The 24172-nt window shown below is 36.6% G+C and overlaps 1 protein-coding gene and 5 non-coding genes across 6 annotated transcripts in view; 3 read left to right on the top strand and 3 right to left on the bottom strand.

Moving 5' to 3' along the window:
- zgc:85932 (uncharacterized protein LOC405875 homolog) overlaps positions 1-21681 on the top strand; it is a 40440-nt gene extending 18759 nt beyond the window's left edge. The window contains exons 10-20 of the mRNA XM_059331779.1: positions 267-415; positions 667-872; positions 2909-2951; positions 6462-6536; positions 7598-7658; positions 11334-11398; positions 14840-14908; positions 15751-15829; positions 17252-17368; positions 18987-19045; positions 20943-21681. Coding sequence (XP_059187762.1) covers positions 267-415; positions 667-872; positions 2909-2951; positions 6462-6536; positions 7598-7658; positions 11334-11398; positions 14840-14908; positions 15751-15829; positions 17252-17368; positions 18987-19045; positions 20943-20969 — 950 coding nt within the window. The 3' untranslated portion in view covers positions 20970-21681. The remainder of the gene's footprint in view (positions 1-266; positions 416-666; positions 873-2908; positions 2952-6461; positions 6537-7597; positions 7659-11333; positions 11399-14839; positions 14909-15750; positions 15830-17251; positions 17369-18986; positions 19046-20942) is intronic.
- On the top strand, positions 3887-3959 carry trnak-uuu (transfer RNA lysine (anticodon UUU)). Its single transcript has one exon. It is a non-coding gene; the product is annotated as a tRNA-Lys (tRNA).
- On the bottom strand, positions 5754-5826 carry trnak-uuu (transfer RNA lysine (anticodon UUU)). The gene has a single exon. It is a non-coding gene; the product is annotated as a tRNA-Lys (tRNA).
- trnak-uuu (transfer RNA lysine (anticodon UUU)) lies at positions 12206-12278 on the bottom strand. The gene has a single exon. It is a non-coding gene; the product is annotated as a tRNA-Lys (tRNA).
- Positions 13723-13795, bottom strand: trnak-uuu (transfer RNA lysine (anticodon UUU)). Its single transcript has one exon. It is a non-coding gene; the product is annotated as a tRNA-Lys (tRNA).
- On the top strand, positions 19129-19201 carry trnak-uuu (transfer RNA lysine (anticodon UUU)). The gene has a single exon. It is a non-coding gene; the product is annotated as a tRNA-Lys (tRNA).
- Positions 21682-24172: the final 2491 nt, after the last annotated feature.

The raw sequence follows: 24172 nt of genomic DNA, 5'->3' as shown, positions 1-24172 counted from the left end.
ATGCCCAAAGATGCTCTTATGGCTTTAAGTGATGCCGCCTGGCTGCATACAATCCAATTTCACACACTTTTGCGTCACCGTATGCAGCAGATTTCCTCCTGAAAACGCTCGTCTAAACGAGGAATAAAAAGTGAAGACGCAACGCCACTTTTGCGTCTTCTGTTCAGACCGTCACCATGTAAACGTAGCCTTAGTAGAGCAGAAAGGAGAGTCTGCCCCGCTAGTTATATACTAAGGTGCATCTGTTTGTCTCTGTGTGTTTCCAGGTTTCTTCTGGCAGAACCCTCAGTTCTACTTCACCCTGTCGGAGGTTGAAAACGGCTCTCAGAAGAACTGCTTCTTCATTCTGGCTCTGATGCAGAAACACCAGAGACGTAGGGGTGTTGACCTGGCTATAGCCCTGCACGTATACAGGGTACACACACACTAACTAACACACACACACACACACACACACACACACACACACACCTGACCTGACCCTGGGTTTTGGGAACCACTGAACTTAACTAGCTCACTCTACTCTATGTAAAGCAGTTAAAGACAGAATTTTAACCTGAAGGTCCGGCAACAATATAGAAGCAAATTTTGTTACAGAAAGTGACGTTTGGGAATTGAAGTTACATTTTATGGCTCAATAATGTCTTTGTGTGTGTGTCTCTCCAGGCTCATCCTAAGAACACGTACCTGTCTCCTGATGACCTGAGCGCTGTCCGCCCCGTCCTCTACTGTAAATACTCGTCACGTCGAGAGGTGGTTCTGCGCAGCTCCCTCCCCCCGGGTCCCTACATCGTCATTCCTTCCACCTTAGAGCCCAACCAGCAGGGATCCTTCCTCCTCCGGGTGCTGACGGAGCAGTGCAGCACCGCCATGTGAGTCATCAATCAGTCCAGTGGCAGCTGCATCGGATTGTTTCTTACTCAATATCTTGGTTAAATCATGGTCACCTAACATATATAAAAAAAAAATTCTTACTCTTTTCTCTTCTTTTTCTTCTTTAACCTATAGCACTCCTTTAGTGATGACAGTTAGCTCCTAAAGTTATGTACTTCCTTGATTCCTGAGTTGTCTAGTTCCATCAGGTTGAATGCACTTAATGTAAATGTAATGTGTGATCCAAGGTTATTATAGTTAATGAGAACGAAATAACGAAAACTAGAACTGAAAAGACATTTTCGTTAACTGAAATAAAAATAAAAACGAGAGTTTTTTTAAAAACGAGAACTAACTAAAACTGTATTTTGTGGTTACAAAACTAACTAAAACTAACTAAAATTATAGTGAAAATGTCCTTAGTTTTCGTCTTTGTCAACTTTTTTCATACGTAAACCTTTTTGGTTGATATGAAATCTATTTCATCTATCTGGTTTCATGATTTAATACACTTATTGGGACTGAGATTGATCAGACAAAGGAAATAAAGGAAACATTTATTGTGGCCTTATTGAATCTGGCACCCAACAAATACCCCATTACAAAAAACTAAAACTAACAATAAAACTAATAAAAACTAAACTAAAACTAAGCATTTTCCAGAAAATAGAAACTAATTATAACTAGCAAACTCACTCTAAAAACTAATTAAAACTAACTGAATTTGAAAACAAAAATTGACAATGAAATTAAAACTAAAACTAATGAAAAATCCAAAACTATTATAACCTTGGTGTGATCCAAACATTTCTATTAACTCCAGAGTGTCCAAAAAAAGGTCTTCATTTATTGAAAACATATAGATCATCATTCTCAAAATTCACAACATGTGTTTTTTAAATACTCCAATCCATATTTGTTGGTCTTTTGACCCCACAATACGATTTTATCCAGATACTTGAGTCACAATACAATATTATTGCGATTTTAATCATTTTTGCGCTTTGGTGGGTATTGCGATACAACATACACTACTGGTCAAAAGTTTTAGAACACACCAACTTTTTTCAGAATTTAATTGAAAATTATGCAGTTTAATGTCTCAGTGTACTCTGAAATTAATGCACATTTGCAACATTTAAAATTCTTTATTGGGCATGATAGTGTTTTGAAAGTAAAAAAAAGATTCAAAATCACATTTTATGTTCGACTAAAGGACTAAAAAAAGACACAAAATGACAAAAAAAGACACCAAAAGACACAAAATGACTAAAAAAAGACACAAAATGACCAAAGAAGACACAAAAAGACTTACAAAGACATGAAAAGAATTCAAAAATGGACAAAATAGCCCAAGACTCCATAGAGTTAAGTTGTTAACCCACTTCTTGTTCCCTGAAAAAGGCCTACTTGTATAATTCTGAAATGTACATTATTTTTCAGTTTTGGTTAAGCTTACCTTTTTTTATTTACCTCTGGCAGTTCACCACTTACCTTTGGACCCTTTCAAGCTGTTCATTTGACTTGAACTGCTTGAATTTCAATAAAAAAATGGAAAAATTGGGGTGTTCTAAAACTTTTGACCGGTAGTGTATATATTAACTTCATTCATCTCACTTCAGTCTTTTTTTCTCCACAATGAGAGTCAAACCCACAGACTGACCAACAAAGTATTCAGACAAACTGAACTGAACTGATGTCAAACATGTTGGACGACAACAACTGCAGCATTTTATCAAACTTTCAAAAAGCTTCACTGCTCTCAATTTTATTGGAATGAAACATAAAAAAAGCCGAACTTTGCAGCATTATTTCAACAACTTCCCAACACGATATCCTGACATGGTGCCTGTAGATTCCTTAGATCTTCTAGTGTCATATGATACCATATCTCCAGTATTTTCCTAAAACTGAGCCCTAAATATCGATACTTGGCGAAGAAGAACATTTTGCTTCCTGGTCATTTCCATCCATGTTGGTAGGATTTATGCTTTAAATTTTTCTCATATGTTTTCATGTGTTTTTTGTTTTCCAGCCCAGCTCACAAACCACCACAAGACATCCATTCAATAACAGAGGTAGGGGACAAATCAGTCACTAAATCAATAAATATTCACCATGTGATGTAGACAAGGCTACATACATTACAAGTTTTTACCATAATAACATTTATAATGCAATGCACAAAGAACATATAGAGTCTTGGAGAGTAATGGTGGACTTTGCTGCCCTACAAAGTCTAACTGCAGTAACTAAATTTTTGGTCGAAATTGAGTTATAACTAAAAATGAACTTGATGTCTGTTTTATCTTGTGTCAAAATTTTAAATTTCAATTTTTTGCTTTATTTCATAGAAATAATGACATAAAAAATTCAGTAATTACAAAATCAAACAGACCGCAGTGATTGCACTTACCACGGTCTGATACAGTGTAGCCTTGAATTTCTTCATTGTGTTGAATAGTGAAGACAAGACAGACACATATTAGAATTTATAATTTTATTTGATAGGGAAATTATCTAGATAGAGATTAAGTAAAAAAAAGTGAGATAAAATTATATTAAGACTAAAATATAACATTGCTTTATAATATTAAGTCTAAAATACACAAATCTTTGAATAGAGCTGTTACACATTTTATAATACACCTATAACAAAATCAATTTGAAAATGTTTATTCACTGAAAACAAAATATAAAAGGTTGTTTGTTTGTACATTACTATTAGAACCTTTTACAGATATGCAAAACCAGAGTGCAGTAACTACATTTTTGGGGTTAACGATCAAATAAATCATCATGATTTTTGAGCATAAGAATTACATCATCAATACATGTAGAAATAAGTGTCATATCACTTACCTACCTATAACCCATTTGGCTGGCCAGTTAAAAAAAACCTTAAAAAACTTTAAAGCAGTTTTTCTCAGTTTTACCCTTTGCGTAGTTACTGCAGTTAGACTTTGAAGGGCCGTATGGTTATCTTTAATTACCGTGTTAGTTAGAGGTTGGAGCCTGGATAGCTCAGTCGGTAGAGCATCAGACTTTTAATCTGAGGGTCCAGGGTTCAAGTCCCTGTTCAGGCGAGAAATCCTTTAGGTTTCCTTGGAGCTAAAAAAGACAGAACAGAGGTCAGCTCCAGACAACTCTGATCTGTGTAGTTTACTTCTGTCACAATTAGGGCTGTGCCATATCGTGTCGTTCACGATAATATCGGTATATTTTTTTTATGGTTAAAAAAAATGCATATCATGATATTGGCAATGTTCCTACTTCTTGATGTAGTGGTTAAAGTTGTTTTAATCACAAAAAGCTACTTACTCCCTGTCGCTAAATTCATGCAGCTTTCAAAATAAGAGCACAGTGTGTCAAGAGAATCCACCACAGAATTTACAAGATTCACCACTTTAAATCTCATAAATCTGCACTTTTTTTTCCATATGTTTCTTTTTACACATTCTGGCTTTATGTAATATCCTCCAATATTCTCTAGGGTTGAAATTTGGAATTTGCAAGTATTTCAATGAGTGCTCTATTAAGGGTTAAAGTGGTGAATCTGGGAGAAAAAAGTTGCTTTTTTCCCCACTTTTTTTCTCGTAAATCTGCGACTTTTTTCGCACAGATTTGCCACTTTAAATCTCATAAATCTGCAAATTTTTTTCTCGTAGATTTGCCACTTTAATCTAGTCAATTTGCAACTTTTTTCTCGAAATATTACCTGAAGTTACCAAATATAGTTCTTTGCCTGATAAAGGGTTAAGTATTTCCTAATATCGTCAAGAATATCGTTATCGCAAAAATAGCCTGTACTATCGTGATATTCTTTCAGGACCATATCGCCCAGCCCTAGTCAAAATTTAAATACTTCACAATCAGAATCTCAAAGTCAGTCTGGAATCTTAGTTCACAAAAAGCCCTTTGAGGCAAATCTGTGATTTGTGATTTTGGGCTATATAAATAAAATTGATTTGATTTGATTTGATAGTGCAAAGCACAGCAAATATGACTGTAAATTACCGTTGCAAAAACAACAAAAATATAGTGCAGAGGAAAAACATGTATTAACTTTTTTTAAAAGAAAAAAATACTGGAGAGGGAATTCAAAGCTTTCTTGTTACAAACTGCAGGAAGGGTTTACAACGAGCAGCACTATCACGATGTGTATCAATTAGCGTTTACGTCGTTTTGTAGTATTTGTTTAAGCTCTCAAATACTTTATGAATTTCATTTCTATCTGCTACAGAGGCTGAAAAATCTATTATTTAGTAGAAGCGTTGACACTTCTGATGAATTTCCAGAAAAACGTCAGGTTATTTTAAAATCGCCCAGAGGTTTTACAGGAAGTTTTAGGTTAAGTATTATCTGCCCAATGATTTTCCTGATGCTGTCTGCTTCAAGTATTTTAAAGTAGAGTCACCAGCAGCAGCACATATCTTTCCTGACTTTTTTGGCTCCAAGGATTAAAGGATGTCTCGCCTGAACAGGGACTTGAACCCTGGACCCTCAGATTAAAAGTCTGATGCTCTACTGACTGAGTGTAGGGGGACAGTGTACTAATAATCCTGGTATTTATTAGTATACTGCATTTGACTCTGACTCCGAGACTGGAACTGTGATGCAGTTTACTTGTAACTAAAGTAACCTATACAATCCAGAGTATTAGAGTTTGAATGAAGTTGTTTTTATTATTATCCACATATGCTGCTGTGCACTGCATGGGACTAAACCTGAGTATTTTCTGTGTCTACTAACATATTATTAAATGTCATATTTGGACATAGTGATTGATGGATCAGAACAGTACTGTAGATCATTTGTTAGTGAGTCCAGAGTCATCTGAACTTTAGCAGCAAACATCTGTCCTGGTTTAAAGAAACTATCGCCTGAACAGGGACTTGAACCCTGGACCCTCAGATTAAAAGTCTGATGCTCTACCGACTGAGCTATCCAGGCTCTGATAAGTGCAGATCTTCACAGTAAGAGGAAACAATCACGGTGAACTATTGTTTTAAAACAGTTTTCATAGAGGTATGTGTATTGTAAACTATAAAAAAACTATAGTACACTTTTGTTCTTCACTGTAAATGAGTACATTCAGAGCCTGGATAGCATCAGACTTTTAATCTGAGGGTCCAGGGTTCAAGTCCCTGTTCAGGAGAGGTAAGTTTTAGAACATTTGAAGCAGATATCAACAACAGATAATACGAAAACATATACCTGGTACACTGCTGTCCTCATACACTCTAGAGAGCATATCTACCTCTGTAAAATCTCAGTATTTTTTAAAAAAAAGACGTAACAATTAAAAACCTCTTTTTAGTCTTTGTCACATCAACAGCGTTTCAAGAAATCAAATTCAGGCATGAGGAAAGCATGGATCCAGCAATTCAGAGAGAAACCGGAGAAATTAACTCTGTACTGTGCACAGTTAAAAAAACAACAAGTAAGGAACAGATATATGCAAGATACTGACACCCACAGGGTTGATTCAGTTTATTACAGCAACCAGCAAAGCTAATTAAACGTCTAGAAAGTTGTAGTGAAGGAAAGTTAAGTCGTGTTTCTGAATTGTGACTTTCTTCCTGCAGATTTCATTCCCTCACCAGGCTGCTCTCCCTTCACCTAAAGCCATCAAACAGCTGTTCCTCAAGCACAGCAACAAGGTGAGGTCACGCACACACAGCTGCTGAACACCAAGGTTTAAACTTAACATAATGTGAAGGATTCAGGTTCATTGATTGGAACCCCAAGAGTAAACACAACCGGAGAAAAAAGTCTGGTGTCAATGCAAGCCTTTTATTAAGGTCACATGTAAAATGAAGCAGATCCGGACTCAAACTAACAGCATTCTCGCAGGATTTTAGTCAGAGTGAGCCCCGATTTCTGTGATAATACACATTTAGATAGATAGATAGATAGATAGATAGATAGATAGATAGATAGATAGATAGATAGATAGATAGATAAGATAGATAGATAGATAGATAGATAAGATAGATAGATAGATAGATAGATGGATAGATGGATAGATAGATAGATAGATAGATAGATAGATAGAGAGATAGAGAGATAGATAGATAGATTACTTTATTCATCCCCGAAGGGAAATTCGGTTGTCACAGCAGTTCGGTATTCAAGTACAATAAAATACAATAGAATAAAATACTGAGGTAGCATAAATAAAAACAACAATACAAAAAAACCCAGAATAGAACAAGGACACTTAAGAAGTTAAAAAAGAAGATCAGTTGGTAGGATGGTTGGCAGATGATGGTAATAATTAAACTGGTGATATGAGGCAACAATGCTATAGTGACTAGACGGTATATAATAATAATAATAATAATAATAGTACAGTATATAATATATATAATATAATATGTAATAATAGATAACATATAAAAATTTCATCAGATAAAATTCAGCTTCTTGCTTCTGCGGCCACAGGCCTGAGGGAAAGACATTATACCAGTAAAATGGAAAATTACCAGCATAGTAGAAGCTACAGAGGAGCATTTTAGACAATCACAATAATGATGTGAAAATGTATTTTCTGGCACAGATGTGTTGTGGTGTGGTCCACCCCACCCTTCTGCTGCTCCCTGCAGGTTCATACACATCAATTAAACTGGGTTAAACCACAAGCTGTAATGAGAAAGATGTGAAGAGGAGTGTCTGTGTGTGTTACACTGACCTTAATGTTGTGTAATTGTTTTTCCATTAGAAACGGCTTTGTAAACCAGCTCACCTCCACAGCCTGCTGACTGAAGCCATACAGGGAGGAGGTCAGTGTCTCTCTCTCTTTGTCTGTCTGTCTGCTGCAATGGGTGGATTACATGAATACTCTTGTTCAGTCTTGTTGCTTTCAACAGGAATTCCTTTTAGGATTGTGGAAACAAGTTACACTTCAAAGGGTTTTTTAAGGAGTTTTTCCCTGGCCGATGTGAGGGTCTAAGGACAGAGGGTGTGGTACCATGTACAGTCTGTGAAGCCCTTTGAGGCAAATCTGTGATTTGCGATTTTGGGCTATATAAATAAAATTGATTTGATTTGATTTGATTTCAAAGCTGTAAACAGTAGGGGTGTTTCCATTACTGTCCAATACCCGGAATGAGGGGGGTCTCACTCGCCAAAACGCCCCTAATTTGAATGTGAGCTGTCCGGAGCGGTCTTTTGACTCGACTTTTTTTGTCCCTGTTGAAGAGCAGGGCCGTTTTTCTCCCCTGAAAAAAGCCTGGTTGCTGATTGGATAGAACGCTAAGCAGGATGTGACGTAGTACTTGACGCCACAACAACACGCACCATTTGTAAAAGCCTGCGAAGCAGTGTTGCCAACTTTGTCGCTATATTTAGCAACTTTTCAGACTCCCCTAGCAACTATTTTTCAAAAATGCAACTAGCGACAAATCTAGCAACTTTTTCTGGTGTTATTGGAGACTCGTTCTTGCTCTTCTTAACGACCTGCGGGGGCCGGCGGCTCATTAAGAGGAGTAAGAACAAGTGGAAGCGTCACATTCCTCCTGCAGCAGTCTCTCCCAGCTGCAGTCACAGAGCCGGAGGGGATGTTAAGCCCTTAGCGTCCAGTCTGCAAATTGCTAACAGGCTAACAGTTAGCTCTGTAGCAGTACAGTGTGTATGTGCTAACAGGCTAACAGTTAGCTCTGTAGCAGTACAGTGTGTGTGTGCTGCTGCTGCAGGAGGTGTTCATTTAGCGATCTCTGTTTGTTTACAACAAGCACAGGAAACTCTGCACAGTTAGCGATGCCGGTTAATTCACGATCACGATGTTTAAGATCAGCGGAGACGCTGTGCATAATTAGCCATGCTGCTTTGTTTATGATCAGTGGTGGACGTTGTGCACAGTTAGTGACGGCAGCAACCGTTGCGTCCCCCGTGTTGAATCCATTGCGTATGTGATCAGTGATCACGGTTGAAACTGTCACTAAGCGATTAAGCTACGATCGAAGACCATACGTCACCTCCATAATGTAAATCCCTCTGGGCCCTTTTTGTAATGGAGAGTGAGCGGACATTTGAGAGGGCGTGGTCTGAGACTTTCCAGCGGTCACTCTTCCCCCTAAAGGAAACTCAGCTAGCTAGCTAGCTTTTTGCAGACAGATATGTCCGAGTTTGAATCCAGGCCTTTTTCTCCTAGATTTGCCACTTTTAATCTCATATATCAGCGACTTTTTTCTCTAGTTCTCTGCAGTAATGTTATTTTTGCAGCTCTTGCTTGTTATTATCAGTGTTTATTGCATACCGCATGTGATTAAACCTAGTATTAAGTATTTTAAAACTTGCATCGCCTGAACCGTATTCTCTGTCTTCAGGCTGGATTAAAATCACGTAATCCACCTTTTCTGCAATTTATACAGCGAACTCCAACCGCGGATTCCTGTTTTCGGCGAGACACCCCGGTCCCCCTTTACATCAAAAAGGCCTTACAGCGGGACCGTTATCCCCTGTCTTCGAGCTGGACAGTCGTATGCCCCCTCTTTCTTCTATTTTTATTTTATTCTATTTTAATTTTTAATTAAAATAAAATGTTTTATTTGTTTTATTTATTTTTTTATTATTTTTGTTATTTTTTATAAGTCAATAAATCTTCTTGACGTATTGTATTTCTAACTATGACATCTGTTTTCTATTGACAACAACTCAATTTTGCAATTAGGCCAATTTGCACAGATTTTATTAAAAAGGTTTGTGCTCACCTTCCTTTTTTAGGGTACCCTGCTGTTGTCAACAAAGTCTGGATGTCAGTGGTATCAGCAATAATTCAGGCTGTTATCTATTTCCAAAGAGAATTACAGGTTAAATTTCAGATCAAGCATATATAAAAAATTTATTTTAATACTCACGTCCTCCAGCTTCCATTCCCCATCACGTCGGGGTCACCATTTGTTAGAAAAATTGCATGAGGAAACCTTGAAAATTGATAATCTGTCACCGACAGAAAAAATCTGTCACCAACAGAAAAAACCTCACCATTTTTCTGCGCATTCTTTGATGGGGAAATGAAGAGCTGGAGACGTCCAAGTTTCTCAGTTTAACAAAAGTTTTATTACAATACGTCAAAAAATGTGCACTTTACAGAGATCTCCGGGTTCAAAATTAACTCATGTCCCTGAATACAAACAGACGTGTTTTCAGTTCGTGAAGTCTGAACCACGAGTCCCTCCCTGGAACCCATTAAAATAACCTTACAATTGTTTACAAAACATGCTGGTTGATTTCCTCCAGGAAGTCCCGCCTTCTTGATCGCTGATTCGCCAGTCTTCTTTCATACCGTCACACATCAGGCCACCTGGGCAAAACAATCCCTGCTACCCAGGACAAGGCCTTTTGGCCTGCTAACAAACTTGTTAGCACAAACATTTTTCCTTGTTATGACTTACAGACATTTTCACACGGGACTTTCACTTGGCCTTCTGTGGCCCTCCTCTCCAGACACACATACACACACAGCAAAAACTCTGCATCAATATATCTGGATGTCATTCTTTGTGAGTTATAGAATCTTAATCAGTTTAAGCAAATGGAATATATGTAATTAAAGTAATCATAGTTTTCTACATCAATATTAACACACAAACACAATCAGTGTATCAAATCATATTGTCTGACTTAATATAAATGCATAGAGATATTTATTACAGTCAAGGTTTGACCTTTGATAGTGACCTGCGTCAGAACAGAGAACAGAGACAGAGAACAGAGAAATAAAGCATAAAATCATTTACCAATATAGAAAATAATCAATTATTTTAACAACAGGGACTTGAACCCTGGACCCTCAGATTAAAAGTCTGATGCTCTACCGACTGAGCTATCCAGGCTCTGATGATTAGAAATCTTCACAGTAAAACCAAACAATCACAGTGACATTTGAGAGGGCGTGGCCTGAGACTTTCCCAGCGGCCACTCTTCCCCCTAAAGGAAATTCAGCTAGCTAGCTAACTTTTTGCAGACAGATATGTCCGAGTATGAATCCAGGCCTTTTTCTTGTAGATTTGCCACTTTTAATCTCATATATCTGCAACTTTTTTTCTCCTAGATTTGCCACTTTTTTCATCTCATATATCAGCGACTTTTTTCTCCAAATATTACCCCCCTTTTTTGTGTGTTTGTGATATACTAATGCATATCTATGAGGCAGACTGGTGGTATTCACGATTGTTTGTCCTGGGGATCCACACCCACCTCTACTATACTTGATATTGTTATGTTAATGACACTCAAATAGCCTTTTTCAGGCTATTTGAGTGTCATTAACATAACAATATCAATATTCACAATGATCTCCTTGTTGTTGACCCCACCACAGCCTTGACCTACCATCTACAACTAACCTATGAAACAGTATCAAACAGACTCATGCTTTAATAACTTTTCTAACTCTTTTACATGATAATTGTATAATGTATTCACGTTAAAATATAACTTGTTTTGCTCCTCAGTGTTGGCTGGCAGTGAGAAGTACTTGGCTCTAGAGCACTGCAAGAGCCTCGTGGTCCTCATGGATGTATCCTTAAAAAATGATATGATATTAATTATCTGTATTACATTAGTCAGTAAATATATATATATATATATATGTTTTATCAGAACAAGCATGCACTTCCTTGTTGTGGGATTTAGGGAATAGCTTAATCTCAATCTTAAAAACAGTTGATCTACCCCTGTAAAAATTCCTGAAGCAGACAGCAACAGGAAAAGAAATAGGAGAAATAGGTGGGGATTTTCGGTCAGTGTCAGATAATTCAATTTTCAAGGTTTCTTCAAGCTATTTTTCTAACACGCCTAATACTTAGAGTTACCTTCCTACAACACTTAATGGTAAACATTTTGCATGTCATACAATTGCAGAGAGCACAGAGCCTGAAGAGGAAAGCCTCGGTGAACTGAGAAAGTTGATAACCACCTTTGTGATACCACTTATCTGTGACTGCGGTTGTTAGGCTTAGTGAAGCGAGACAACCAGATCTCCTCGGTATGTTGAACTTGCTTCAGGTACTTCAGTTTAATAACATAATAAATGCTGCTCAGAGGTTTGTAGGTCACAATAACCAGAACATCAGGCTGGTTTACATACTGCATAGTGCAGATGAATGCAGTGGGACATTCTGGTATTTTTGGCATATGTGACATACGTTGCTGTATATTGGGATTATTAAATAGTATTGTAGTAGGATAATATGCAGAATCCTGAACTGGAACTGCGACATAGTTCTCTGCAGTAATGTTATTTTTGCAGCTCTTGCTTGTTATTATCAGTGTTTATTGCATACCTAGTGATTAAACCTAGTATTAAGTATTTTAAAATTTGCATCGCCTGAACAGGGACTTGAACCCTGGACCCTCAGATTAAAAGTCTGATGCTCTACCGACTGAGCTATCCAGGCTCTGATGATCAGAAATCTTCACAGTAAAACGAAACAATCACAGTGAACTATTGTTTTAAAACATATTGAGTTTGTACTATTGTTCCTTTTAAAGTCTTCAATAACAAAAAACAATTGTGTGACATGAAAATTGTTTAACCTTTAGTGCTGGTGTTTTAAGCATATTTCACATACTTTGCTCAGCATGTGCTGTTTACTGCATGGTATTGAGCCTAAATATTTTCTTTGTGCATTATATTATAGGACAATAATGTAATAATATTATATGTAATATTTGGACATGGTGACTGATGGCTTAGAAGTGTACTATAGATTATTTCTTAATGACTAGAGTTTCCTGAACTTCAGCAGCAGCAGACATTTGTCCTACTTCAAAGAAACTATCACCCAAACAGGAACTTGAACCCTGAACCTTCAGATTAAAAGATAACAGTACAGTAAGCAGAAAGAAAGTCGGTGTACTATTGATTTTACCTCTGTAAAAACACAATAGTTTAAGACAGAGAGTTTATTCTTACTGTGATTTCTGCCATCAGAGCCTGGATAGCTCAGTCGGTAGAGCATCAGACTTTTAATCTGAGGGTTCAAATCCCTGTTCAGGTGAGAAATCCTTTAAGTTTCCTTGGAGCTAAAAAAGACAGAACAGAGGTCAGCTCCAGACAACTCTGGTCTGTGTACTTTACTTCTGTCACAAGTTAAATACTTCACAATCAGAATCTCAAAATCAGTCTGGAATAGTAGCTCACTGTTTTCACATTGTTAGTGTGGCTCCGTCTAGTTTTACTTGAAACGCACACTTCAATTATGGAGCGTGAGGATGTAGTTGACGCGTGTCTTAAGCCGAAAAAATCCCACAGTTTCTTTCTTATGGTTTATTGAAAACCTTTCGTTTGAGCATTACAAATAATAAACTGCAGCAATCCAAAAAATAATAATAATTATGAGCACGGTCAAAAACTAGTGTGCTCTCCTCGTCTCCATAATCCTAATTAAAACAAAGTAAGGAATTATTGTTGTACACACATCTCAGCCAATAAGAAGAGTGCAATTCCTATGAACCAATAGGCATTCTTACAACCTTAATAAAGAACCATGAACTATGAAATACAAATCTGAATTATTTATCAGCTTGTCCACAATGTACAAAATGGCTCTAACACACATAATGCAAAGCACAGCAAATGTGACTGCAAATTACCATTTCAAAAACAACAAAAGTATAGTAGGAAAAACTTAGAAGACGAAAAAATGTCTTAACTTCTGAAAAAGAAAAAATGCTTGACAGAGGATTCAAAGCTTTCTTGTTACAAACTGCAGGAAGGGTTTACTACAAGCAGCACTATCACGATGTGTATCAATTACTACTGCATGGGATTTCATTTAAGTATTATCTGCTGAATGATTTTTCTGATGCTGTCTGCTTCAAGTATTCTAAAACTTGTATCGCCTGAACAGGGACTTGAACCCTGGACCCTCAGATTAAAAGTCTGATGCTCTACCGACTGAGCTATCCAGGCTCTGATTAAAGATGTTCACAGTAAGAAAAACAGCTGCAGTTCACTATTGTTCCTTTACAGTAGTTGACAGTGTGGAAAACAAATCACAGTTAACCATTATTCTCTTTACCTCTGGGAAAAATGTATTTTCAGAGTATACTCTCTTTGCAGTTAATTCACAAGAAATCAAAGTACTTTAAGGAGCTCAGCTCTCTCTGAACAGCACATCACATTCTTCAAACCTCGACCTCTGTGAATTCATTATTTTTGAAACATATAAAATACAGTATTTACTACTGTACTTCGTTACTTTTCACCGCAGAAAAAACCCTCTGTACGGCGTTACAATCAATATCACTAGAGATAAAGCTGAATCAGCCCCTCATGAAGGGAGGATTTCTTCATGATTTATTTATTATTAGACTGCATTAGTTTTAACTCAGTGTTCCCAATAAACCAGTACCTGAGTGAATTGTCTCTGTAGAGCAGCTTTTCTCAACCTTGGGGTCCCGACCCCAGTTGGGGTCGCAAGATGATTTCTGGGGGTCGCCAAATCATTTTGGAAGTCGTCAGCTCTGTCTCCACTGTGTTAAAGTGTCCATGTGTTTTACTCTTTTTGGTCATTTTGTGTCTTTTTTGGTCAATTTGTGTCTTTTTTTTAATCATTTTGTGGTCAATTTGTGCCTATTTTTGGTCATTTTGTGTCTTTTTCTGGTCATTTTGTGTCTTTTTTTGGTCATTTTGTGTCTTTTTTGGTAATTTGTGTCTTTTTTTTGTCATTTTGTGTCTTTTTCTGGTCATTTTGTGTCTTTTTTTGGTTATTTGTGTCTTTTTTTTGGTAATTTTGTGTCTTTTTTTGTCATTTTGTGTCTTTTTTGGTCATTTTGTTTCCATTTTTAGGTCATTTTGTTTCTTTTTTGGGTGATCTGAACTGTGCTTGTGAGATTGTGTTCAGTGAGCGGGGGTCGCGGACAACATGCATGTTAAATTGGGGGTCGCCACTCAAAGAGGATTAGAACTACTGCTGTAGAGGACTGTTGGTGTTTCCTTGACTCCGTGTTTCAGAGCCAAGGCATCGCTCAGCTGAACTGGCCGGAGTTCCAGGCTCTGTGGGACAAGATCAGGAGGTGGACGGTAGGATGATCAACACAGCAGAAACCAGAACAATGCATTCAAAATGATGGTCAAAGTAGAAACTGCATGCCAGCCTCTGCCTGTGTACACATAAGTGGGCTGGAGAGCTCATCTTTTAGATTTGCAAAATTATCAGAGAGAAACCAAAATAAATTACTGCGCATTATCTAATTCCTTTGATGAGTATAGAATTAAAAATGCTCTCAAAATATTGCAAAAAACTAGGCCATAATTCATTCTTGCCTCTCACATACACAATTTTGAGAGAATTCTGTGAGAAGTAAAATTGTGAATGTGAGAGGTAACATTGTGTATTGGGTTAAATTAATAATAAAATGATCAATTTATAACAATGAACAATGGAACAATTCTAACCTTTTTTTTTGTTCAAACAATATCTCATTGTACACAAAAGGAACCCAGAATGTGTAACTTGTATAATAGTTTAACTCTATGGAGTCTTATAGGGCTGTTTTGTCCATTTTTGAATCCTTTCCATGTCTTTACGTGTCTTTGTAAGTCATTTTGTGTCTTTTTTTTTGGTAATTTTGTGTCTTTTTTTCATTTTTATGTCTTCTGTGGGGTTTTTTTTTGGTTATTCTGTCTTCTCATTTTGTGTCTTTTTTGGTCATTTTGTGTCTTTTTCAACACATTCAAATATTTTGAAGGCTTAAATATCATCTTTGCCATTTTTTCATGTGCTAATGTGCCCCTCTGATTAAACACTGGCCCCTCCTTGGCCCCCACAGTAAAACTGGTCTAGAACCGCCACTGGTTACGGTGTAAGTGGTTATGTAGTTAGACATTTTTTTTTAGTAAATTGTGTTTTAATCTCTCCTCAGGATATCTTCCTGGTGTTTGACAAGAACAAGACGAAGCGTCTGGAGTACCGAGAGGTGGAGCGCGCTCTGAAGGCAGCAGGTAAAAACACAGAGACACATAAATAAAAAGTTCATTCATTTCTCAGCTGCATAATGGAACAAATGTTCAGGTTACACACCTGTCAGGGAATCTTATCTGACCAGCAGGGAGAGCTAAACCTCCTCGTTTCCTTCTTCTTTGCTTTTCAACCAAATCCAATCATATATCATTATATTATATCATCAACAATCAACAATTTGTTGCTTTAGTCGTCAAGACAAAAATCTGTTGGCAAAAAATCTGGGACACAACTTTAATTGGCCAACATTTTCATAAAATATATATTGTAAAACAAAAAATATTATTATAGTAAGCTTTTTACACCTATGTTATCAGTAGGTATTGTTATTTTTTTAAGTGAAGTTAACACCTAATGAGTGTTTTCTGTCACAGTGCAGTTAAAAAAAAATAGAAAGATCAAAAATATATGATGAATTAAGATTAAGATTTCCTTTATTGGTCCCACAACGGGGAAATTTCCTGAGTTACAGTAGCAAAAAACAATAAGAAACATATATAGAAACATATGAAAGGTATAAGACAATTTACAAGTAAAAAACATAACAAAATATTAACAATTTACAATTTAAACAAGTAGAAATATAAAAAGTATTAACAACAGAAATAAAATAAAAAATTAGGGACATTATATACAATGTAGACAGAGTCAGCTGTTGGATATGAAACACTGCACAGAAAATATACACGACCAGTCAAAAGTTTTAGAACACCCCAATTTTTCCAGTTTTTTATTGAAATTCAAGCAGTTCAAATCAAATGAACAGCTTGAAAGGGTACAAAGGTAAGTGGTGAACTGCCAGAGGTAAATAAAAAAAGGTAAGCTTAAACAGAACTGAAAAATAATGTACATTTCAGAATTATACAAGTTGGCCTTTTTCAGGGAACAAGAAATGGGTTAACAACTTAACTCTATGGAGTCTTGGGCTATTTTGTCCATTTTTTAATTCTTTTCATGTCTTTGGAAGTCATTTTGTGTCTTTTTTTGGTCATTTTGTGTCTTTTTTTAGTCATTTTGTGTCTTTTTTTGTCATTTTGTGTCTTTTTTTTAGTCCTTTAGTCCAACATAAAATGTGATTTTGAATCTTTTTTTTAATTTCAAAACACTATCATGCTCAATAAAGAATTTTAAATGTTGCAAATGTGCATTAATTTCAGAGTACACTGAGACATTAAACTGCATCATTTTCAATTAAATTCTGGAAAAGTTGGTGTGTTCTAAAACTTTTGACCAGTAGTGTATATATATAAATTAATTTAAAAGAAATGTTCACCCCTTAAAAAACAGAATTAGCTCTGAAGCTACAACATAAATATTTATGTTACATGAGTAATAATAACAATCCGATAGTATATGATACTTTTGCATCCTGACGTGTGTGTGTGTGTGTGTGTCTGCTCCAGGCGTCATGGTGGATGATCTGATCATGCAGCTGGTCGGACTGAGATACACGGAGCCTGACATGACCGTCAGCTACCCCGGCTTCCTGTACCTGTTGATGAAACTGGGCAGCATGATCAGTAAGGGAGATAACATTCAATAAGACAAGCTGATCAACGGGAAAATAAATATGTGGAAGCAGTACATGATGCCTGAGAGCAGCGGTTCCCAAACTTTTAATCTCATACATTTGCATCTTTTTTCTCATAGATTTTTCACTTTAAATCTCTTAAACCTGCAAATTTTTTCTCATAATTTGCCACTTTTAATCTCATAAATCTGCAACTTTTTCTCCTAGATTTGCCACTTTTAATATCATAAATCGGCAATTTTTTCTCCTAGATTTGCCACGTTTAATCTCATAAATCTGCTACTTTTTTCTCATAGATTTTCCACTTTAAATCTCTTAAACCTGCAATTTTTTTCTCATAATTTGCCACTTTTAATCTCATAAATCTGTGGCTTTTTTCTCTCGTATATTTGCCACTTTTAATCTCATAAATCGGCATTTTTTTCTCCTAGATTTGCCACGTTTAATCTCATAAATCTGCTACTTTTTTCTTGTAGATTTGCCACTTTTAATCTCATACATTTGCATCTTTTTTTCTCATAGATTTTCCACTTTAAATCTCTTAAACCTGCAAATTCTTTCTCATAATTTGCCACGTTTAATCTCATAAATCTGTGACTTTTTTTCTCGTATATTTGCCACTTTTAATCTCATAAATCGGCAACTTCTTCTCCTAGATTTGCCATGTTTAATCTCATAAATCGGCAACTTTTTCTCCTAGATTTGCCACGTTTAATCTCATAAATCTGCATCTTTTTTCTCATAGATTTTCCACTTTAAATCTCTTAAACCTGCAACTTTTTTCTCATAATTTGCCACTTTTAATCTCATAAATCTGTGATTTTTTTCTCGTATATTTGCCACTTTTAATCTCATAAATCGGCAATTTTTTCTCCTAGATTTGCCATGTTTAATCTCATAAATCGGCAACTTTTTCTCCTAGATTTGCCACGTTTAATCTCATAAATCTGCTACTTTTTTCTTGTAGATTTGCCACTTTTAATCTCATACATTTGCATCTTTTTTTCTCATAGATTTTCCACTTTAAATCTCTTAAACCTGCAAATTCTTTCTCATAATTTGCCACGTTTAATCTCATAAATCTGTGACTTTTTTTCTCGTATATTTGCCACTTTTAATCTCATAAATCGGCAACTTTTTCTCCTAGATTTGCCACGTTTAATCTCATAAATCGGCAACTTTTTCTCCTAGATTTGCCACGTTTAATCTCATAAATCTGCTACTTTTTTCTCATAGATTTTCCACTTTAAATCTCTTAAACCTGCAACTTTTTTCTCATAATTTGCCACTTTTAATCTCATAAATCTGTGACTTTTTTTCCTCATATATTTGGCACTTTTAATCTCATAAATCTGCTACTTTTTTCTTGTAGATTTGCCACTTTTAATCTCATACATTTGAATAATTGGCTATAATGCATTGATCTATAAAGTTAAATCACACATCAGGTGTCAAAACTAACATTTCCTTTTAAAAATCTTCTTGAAATCAATTCCAGTCTTTTAAAAAGAATGCAGGACGTCCTGAACAGTAAACTCTACGAACCTACAGGAAAGACACCACAGCTCAGATGTTACCAACTGTTAATTGTTTCTCCTCTTTTGCAGATAAATTTCAAGCGTACGACATGGTGGGAATGGGAAGCATAACTGTGAGCTACACACAGGTATGTATATATGATTTGTAGAATATAAAGGAACAATGGTACACTGAGATTCTTTGTTCTTACTGTAAGATAATGTATTCAGAGCCTGGATAGCTCAGTCGGTAGAGCATCAGACTTTTAATCTGAGGGTCCAGGGTTCAAGTCCCTGTTCAGGCGAGGCTGCTTTTAAAACATTTGGAGCAGACGACATCATCAGAAAAATCATTCAGCAGGTAAAGCTTGAGTTTAAATGGTACTTGTTATAGTTATATATTTCTGCACTCAGTAAGAAAGAAACTTCATAGTGTCTCGTAATAAGACATTTTTTTAGTTTTACAAGTCATACGCAGCTCAGATAGTTGTGGCTCAGAATAACCAGAAAAGCATCCTGGTTTACAGTACTACAGAAAGCAGTATCTATCTACTCTATCTAACTCCTAGCAAGTTATCTCGACTAACTACCAAGATTTTATATGAACCCTGTGTACACGGCTTTGTTTCCGTGTACAAAACAAGCCCTTCATATATGAGGGGCCGTATAAGCCATTATTCAATCTTCCCTCTCACATACACAAAAAATACCTCTCACATTCACAGTTTTCACAATTTTACTTCTCACATTCACAATTTTACCTCTCACATTCACAATTTTACCCCTCACATTCACAATTTCACCTCTCACATTCACAATTTTACCTCTCACATTCACAATTTTCACAATTTTACCTCTCACATTCACAATTTCACCTCTCACATTCACAATTTTCACAATTTTACCTCTGACATTCACAATTTTACCTCTCACATTCACAATTTTACCTCTCACATTCACAATTTTACCTCTCACATTCACAATTTTCACAATTTTACCTCTCACATTCACAATTTTACCTCTCACATTCACAATTTTCACAATTTTACCTCTCACATTCACAATTTTACCTCTCACATTCACAATTTTACTTCTCACATTCACAATTTTCACAATTTTCTCTCACATTCACAATTTTACCTCTCACATTCACAATTTCACCTCACATTCACAATTTTACCTCTCACATTCACAATTTTACCTCTCACATTCACAATTTTCACAATTTTACCTCTCACATTCACAATTTTACCTCTCACATTCACAATTTTACCTCTCACATTCACAATTTTCACAATTTTACCTCTCACATTCACAATTTTACCTCTCACATTCACAATTTTACTTCTCACATTCACAATTTTCACAATTTTCTCTCACATTCACAATTTTACCTCTCACATTCACAATTTTACCTCTCACATTCACAATTTCACCTCTCACATTCACAATTTTACCTCTCACATTCACAATATTACCTCTCACATTCACAATTTTCACAATTTTACCTCTCACATTCACAATATTACCTCTCACATTCACAATGTTCACAATGTTACCTCTCACATTCACAATTTTACCTCTCACATTCACAATTTTCACAATTTTACCTCTCACATTCACAATTTTACCTCTCACATTCACAATTTTCACAATTTTACCTCTCACATTAACAATTTTACCTCTCACATTCACAATTTTACCTCTCACATTCAGAATTTTCACAATTTTACCTCTCACATTCACAATTTTCACAATTTTACCTCTCACATTCACAATTTTACCTCTCACATTCACAATTTTCACAATTTTACCTCTCACATTCACAATTTTACCTCTCACATTCACAATTTTACCTCTCACATTCACAATATTACCTCTCACATTCACAATTTTCACAATTTTACCTCTCACATTCACAATTTTCACAATTTTACCTCTCACATTCACAATTTTACCTCTCACATTCACAATTTTACCTCTCACATTCGCCAAAATTTTTGGGTGAATGTTAACTAAATGTGTCTGTTCTCTGCTTGGTTCCAGTGGCTCCACATGACGATGTACAACTGACCTGCTCCACTCAGACGGATTCATCCGGATCTACTATGTTTGGTCTTTTTCTGCTCTTTTAAAAAAAAAATTTTTCATGCATGATCTCAATGTGTCTTTTTTTCCATGCAATCCATGTGCCATTTATATTTTGTGTTGTATGTTGTCGTAAAATAGTCAAACAGTAAATGTTTATGATTCACTGTTATGTCACCTCAATGATTTAGTGAATGAAACTTTTAAGATATTAGATTTTCACTACTATTAATGTAATCATGGCCTAAAGAATTCACAATAACAGTAATATCGCAAATCTATAGAGACCAAAATAACATTATATTTAACTCTGTGTATTGTGCATTTTGTCTCTTTATTGGCAAGGTGGAGTATATATCACTTATAAAACTTAAAACTTAATATTAAATGACCAGTTAGTCTCACTGGAGGAATGTTGTGTACATGATTTTTTAAAAAAATGTATATAAAATAGTTTTGAACTCATCACTTTCATTTGTGCACTGTATCAACATAATGCTGAGTAAATAAAGAATTTATGTTAGTCTAGAATAGAATAAAGAAGAATAAATCACATTGTCATAATCATTTCATGGAAGAAAGAGGTATATAATATTTTATTCCAACTTTATGGGTGACCATGTATACTCAAAATATAGTTTTTTAATATTAAGAATGATGCATTTATGTAAGCAGCATTTTACTACAAGCTTATAAACTGAATAAAAATGTGTAATCATCTGAGACTGGTATTTTTTCGTGTTAAATCTTGACCTGAAAAGTAACTAAAGCTGGCAGCTAAATGTAACGGAGTAACGGTGTGTTCAGACCGGACGCGTAGCGAATTTTCGCGCCGCGTTACTCGCGCGAGTTGATCGCGCGAGTGACGCGAGTAAATTCAACTACTCGCGCGATCAACTCGCCCGAGTAACGCGACGCGAAAATTAGTAAATAACTCGCAAATTTTCGCCCAAGAGACTATTTAGCGCCAAATAATTCCCTCCATTTCATTCTTCCATCAACCATGACAAGCATAGCGTCCCTGTACCTGCTCTGGAAGTCCGAGATACGTCGGAAAACATGGCGTCGTGTCTGGGTGAGTGACATCATCCGGAGGCGCACTCAGCACGGAGAGAGGACCGCAGAGTACTTCCACCTTTTTCCTGTCCCTCCTGCCGACCCACTCCTCCTTCCTGCCTCTTTTCTCCTCTCTCTCGTGTATGTATCTTGGACACTGTCGTCCAGAATCTCAACGCTGATAGGCTGTCCCGACACAGCGTCACGCAAATATTTCGCCAAAGTTGAATTTATTGAACTCACGTTGTTTCATTCGCGCCGCGACATTCGCGTCAATCGCATCGCGCGAAACCCGTGATTCGCGCCGCCGGCAAAAATTTGCGTCTATTCGCGTGTTTGCATTGACTTTGTATGTAATCTTGTCGCGCGAAATATTTGCTACGCGTCCAGTCTGAACACACTGTAACCATGTGTTCAGACCGGACGCGTAGCGAATTTTCGCGTCGCGTTAGTTGAATTTACTCGCGAATTTTCACCCAAGAGACTATTTAGCGCCAAATATTTCCCTCCATTTCATTCTGTCATTAACCATGACACAACAGATAGCTGAAATCACATTGTCACAACTTACCAGGCAGACCGGTGACCTCACTCACCCTCCTCCAGGCAAGATCTTTATGGTTCCGGTTGCGGTAGGAGGGTGATGATGTGTCAAAAAGCTCGGGAAGCCCACAGACCGCAACAATACGTTTCTCCTCCATTTTTCCGGAATAGGCGGGTTCCCGGGATGCATGACGTCACTGTTGTCCAGAATCTCAATGCTGATAGGCTGTCCCGACACAGCGTCACGCGAATATTTCGCCAAAGTTGAATTTATTGAACTCACGCGAATTCGCGTTGTTTCATTTGCGCCGCGACATTCGCGTCAATCGCGTCGCACGAAACCCGCGATTCGCGGCGCCGGCAAAAATTCACGTGTTTGCATTGACTTTGTATGTAATCTTGTCGTGCGAAATATTCGCTACGCGTCCGGTCTGAACACACCGTAAGAAGTACAATATTTGCCACAAAATGTAGTGGAGTAGAAGTATAAACATGTACATATATGGAAGTACTCAAATAACGTACAAGCAGTATCAAACACTTTGGATCATCATCTCTTGGTGGTTCTCACAGGCTACTAAAGATTGATTTTCACCTTTCAGACTATGGAGGATATTAGATGTATAAAATGTGTACTGCTGAACATTACTGTGTGTTACAATATATTTAAAGTTAATATACGGTAGTATCCTGTAAACAAAACAAAAAACAAAACCGTTTGTGTGGTGTTCTTCCGTTCCTTCAGGCGTCCCTCCATGTCCTCTGCTCAGTCCAAGTTCCTTCATTGTGATGCTGCTAAATGTTCCATTACCTTTTTCCTGGATTGTCCATTTGCCATGTTTTTAAAACCCTTTACACTCATCATGTAGGCAGGTGGTAGAAACAGGTCCGTTTGTCTCTGACTCCATCTCTTCAGCATGGATACAAAGCAACATGTCAAAGGAAACCAGAATTAAACTGATTAATGCCTTAGTAGTGGAGCGGCTAAGTGATATAATCTTTCAGTTTATGATACAAGCGTGAAAATTGGCATGAACACTCTCCATGGGTCACTTGACAATAACCCACCCACAGTTACTTGAAATTCCAAGATGACACCTTAGTGGAGCAATTTAATGATATGATGGTTTATTTGGTGATACAAGCATAAAAATTGGCATGAGCAGTCTCCATGGGTCACTTAACAAGAAAATTGTCCGAGACATTTGAAATTGTAAGATGGCAGCCATTTTTCAAGATGGCCGACACCTTAGTGGCGCAATTAAATTATATAATGGTTTATTTGATGATACAAGCATAAAAATTGGCATGAGCAGTATCTGTGGGTCACTTCACAATAACCCACCCACAGTTACTTGGAATTCCAAGATGGCGGCCATTTTTCAAGATGGCCGACACCTTAGTGGAGCAATTGAATGATATAATGGTTTATTTGGTGATACAAGCATAAAAATTGGCATGAGCAGTATCTGTGGGTCACTAAACACACAGAAATCTGACCAACAGTCACAGTCTCTTTACAGGAAACTTCTGCTTGATTGAGATATGAACAGCTCGGATTTGGGAAATCCCAAGTGTGCTCTTATATC

This window comes from Centropristis striata, chromosome 4 (assembly GCF_030273125.1).
Source record: "Centropristis striata isolate RG_2023a ecotype Rhode Island chromosome 4, C.striata_1.0, whole genome shotgun sequence".
NCBI lineage: Eukaryota > Metazoa > Chordata > Actinopteri > Perciformes > Serranidae > Centropristis > Centropristis striata.
The sequence above is the reverse complement of the archived record's forward strand: the minus strand, read 5'-3'. Positions and strand labels throughout refer to the sequence as shown.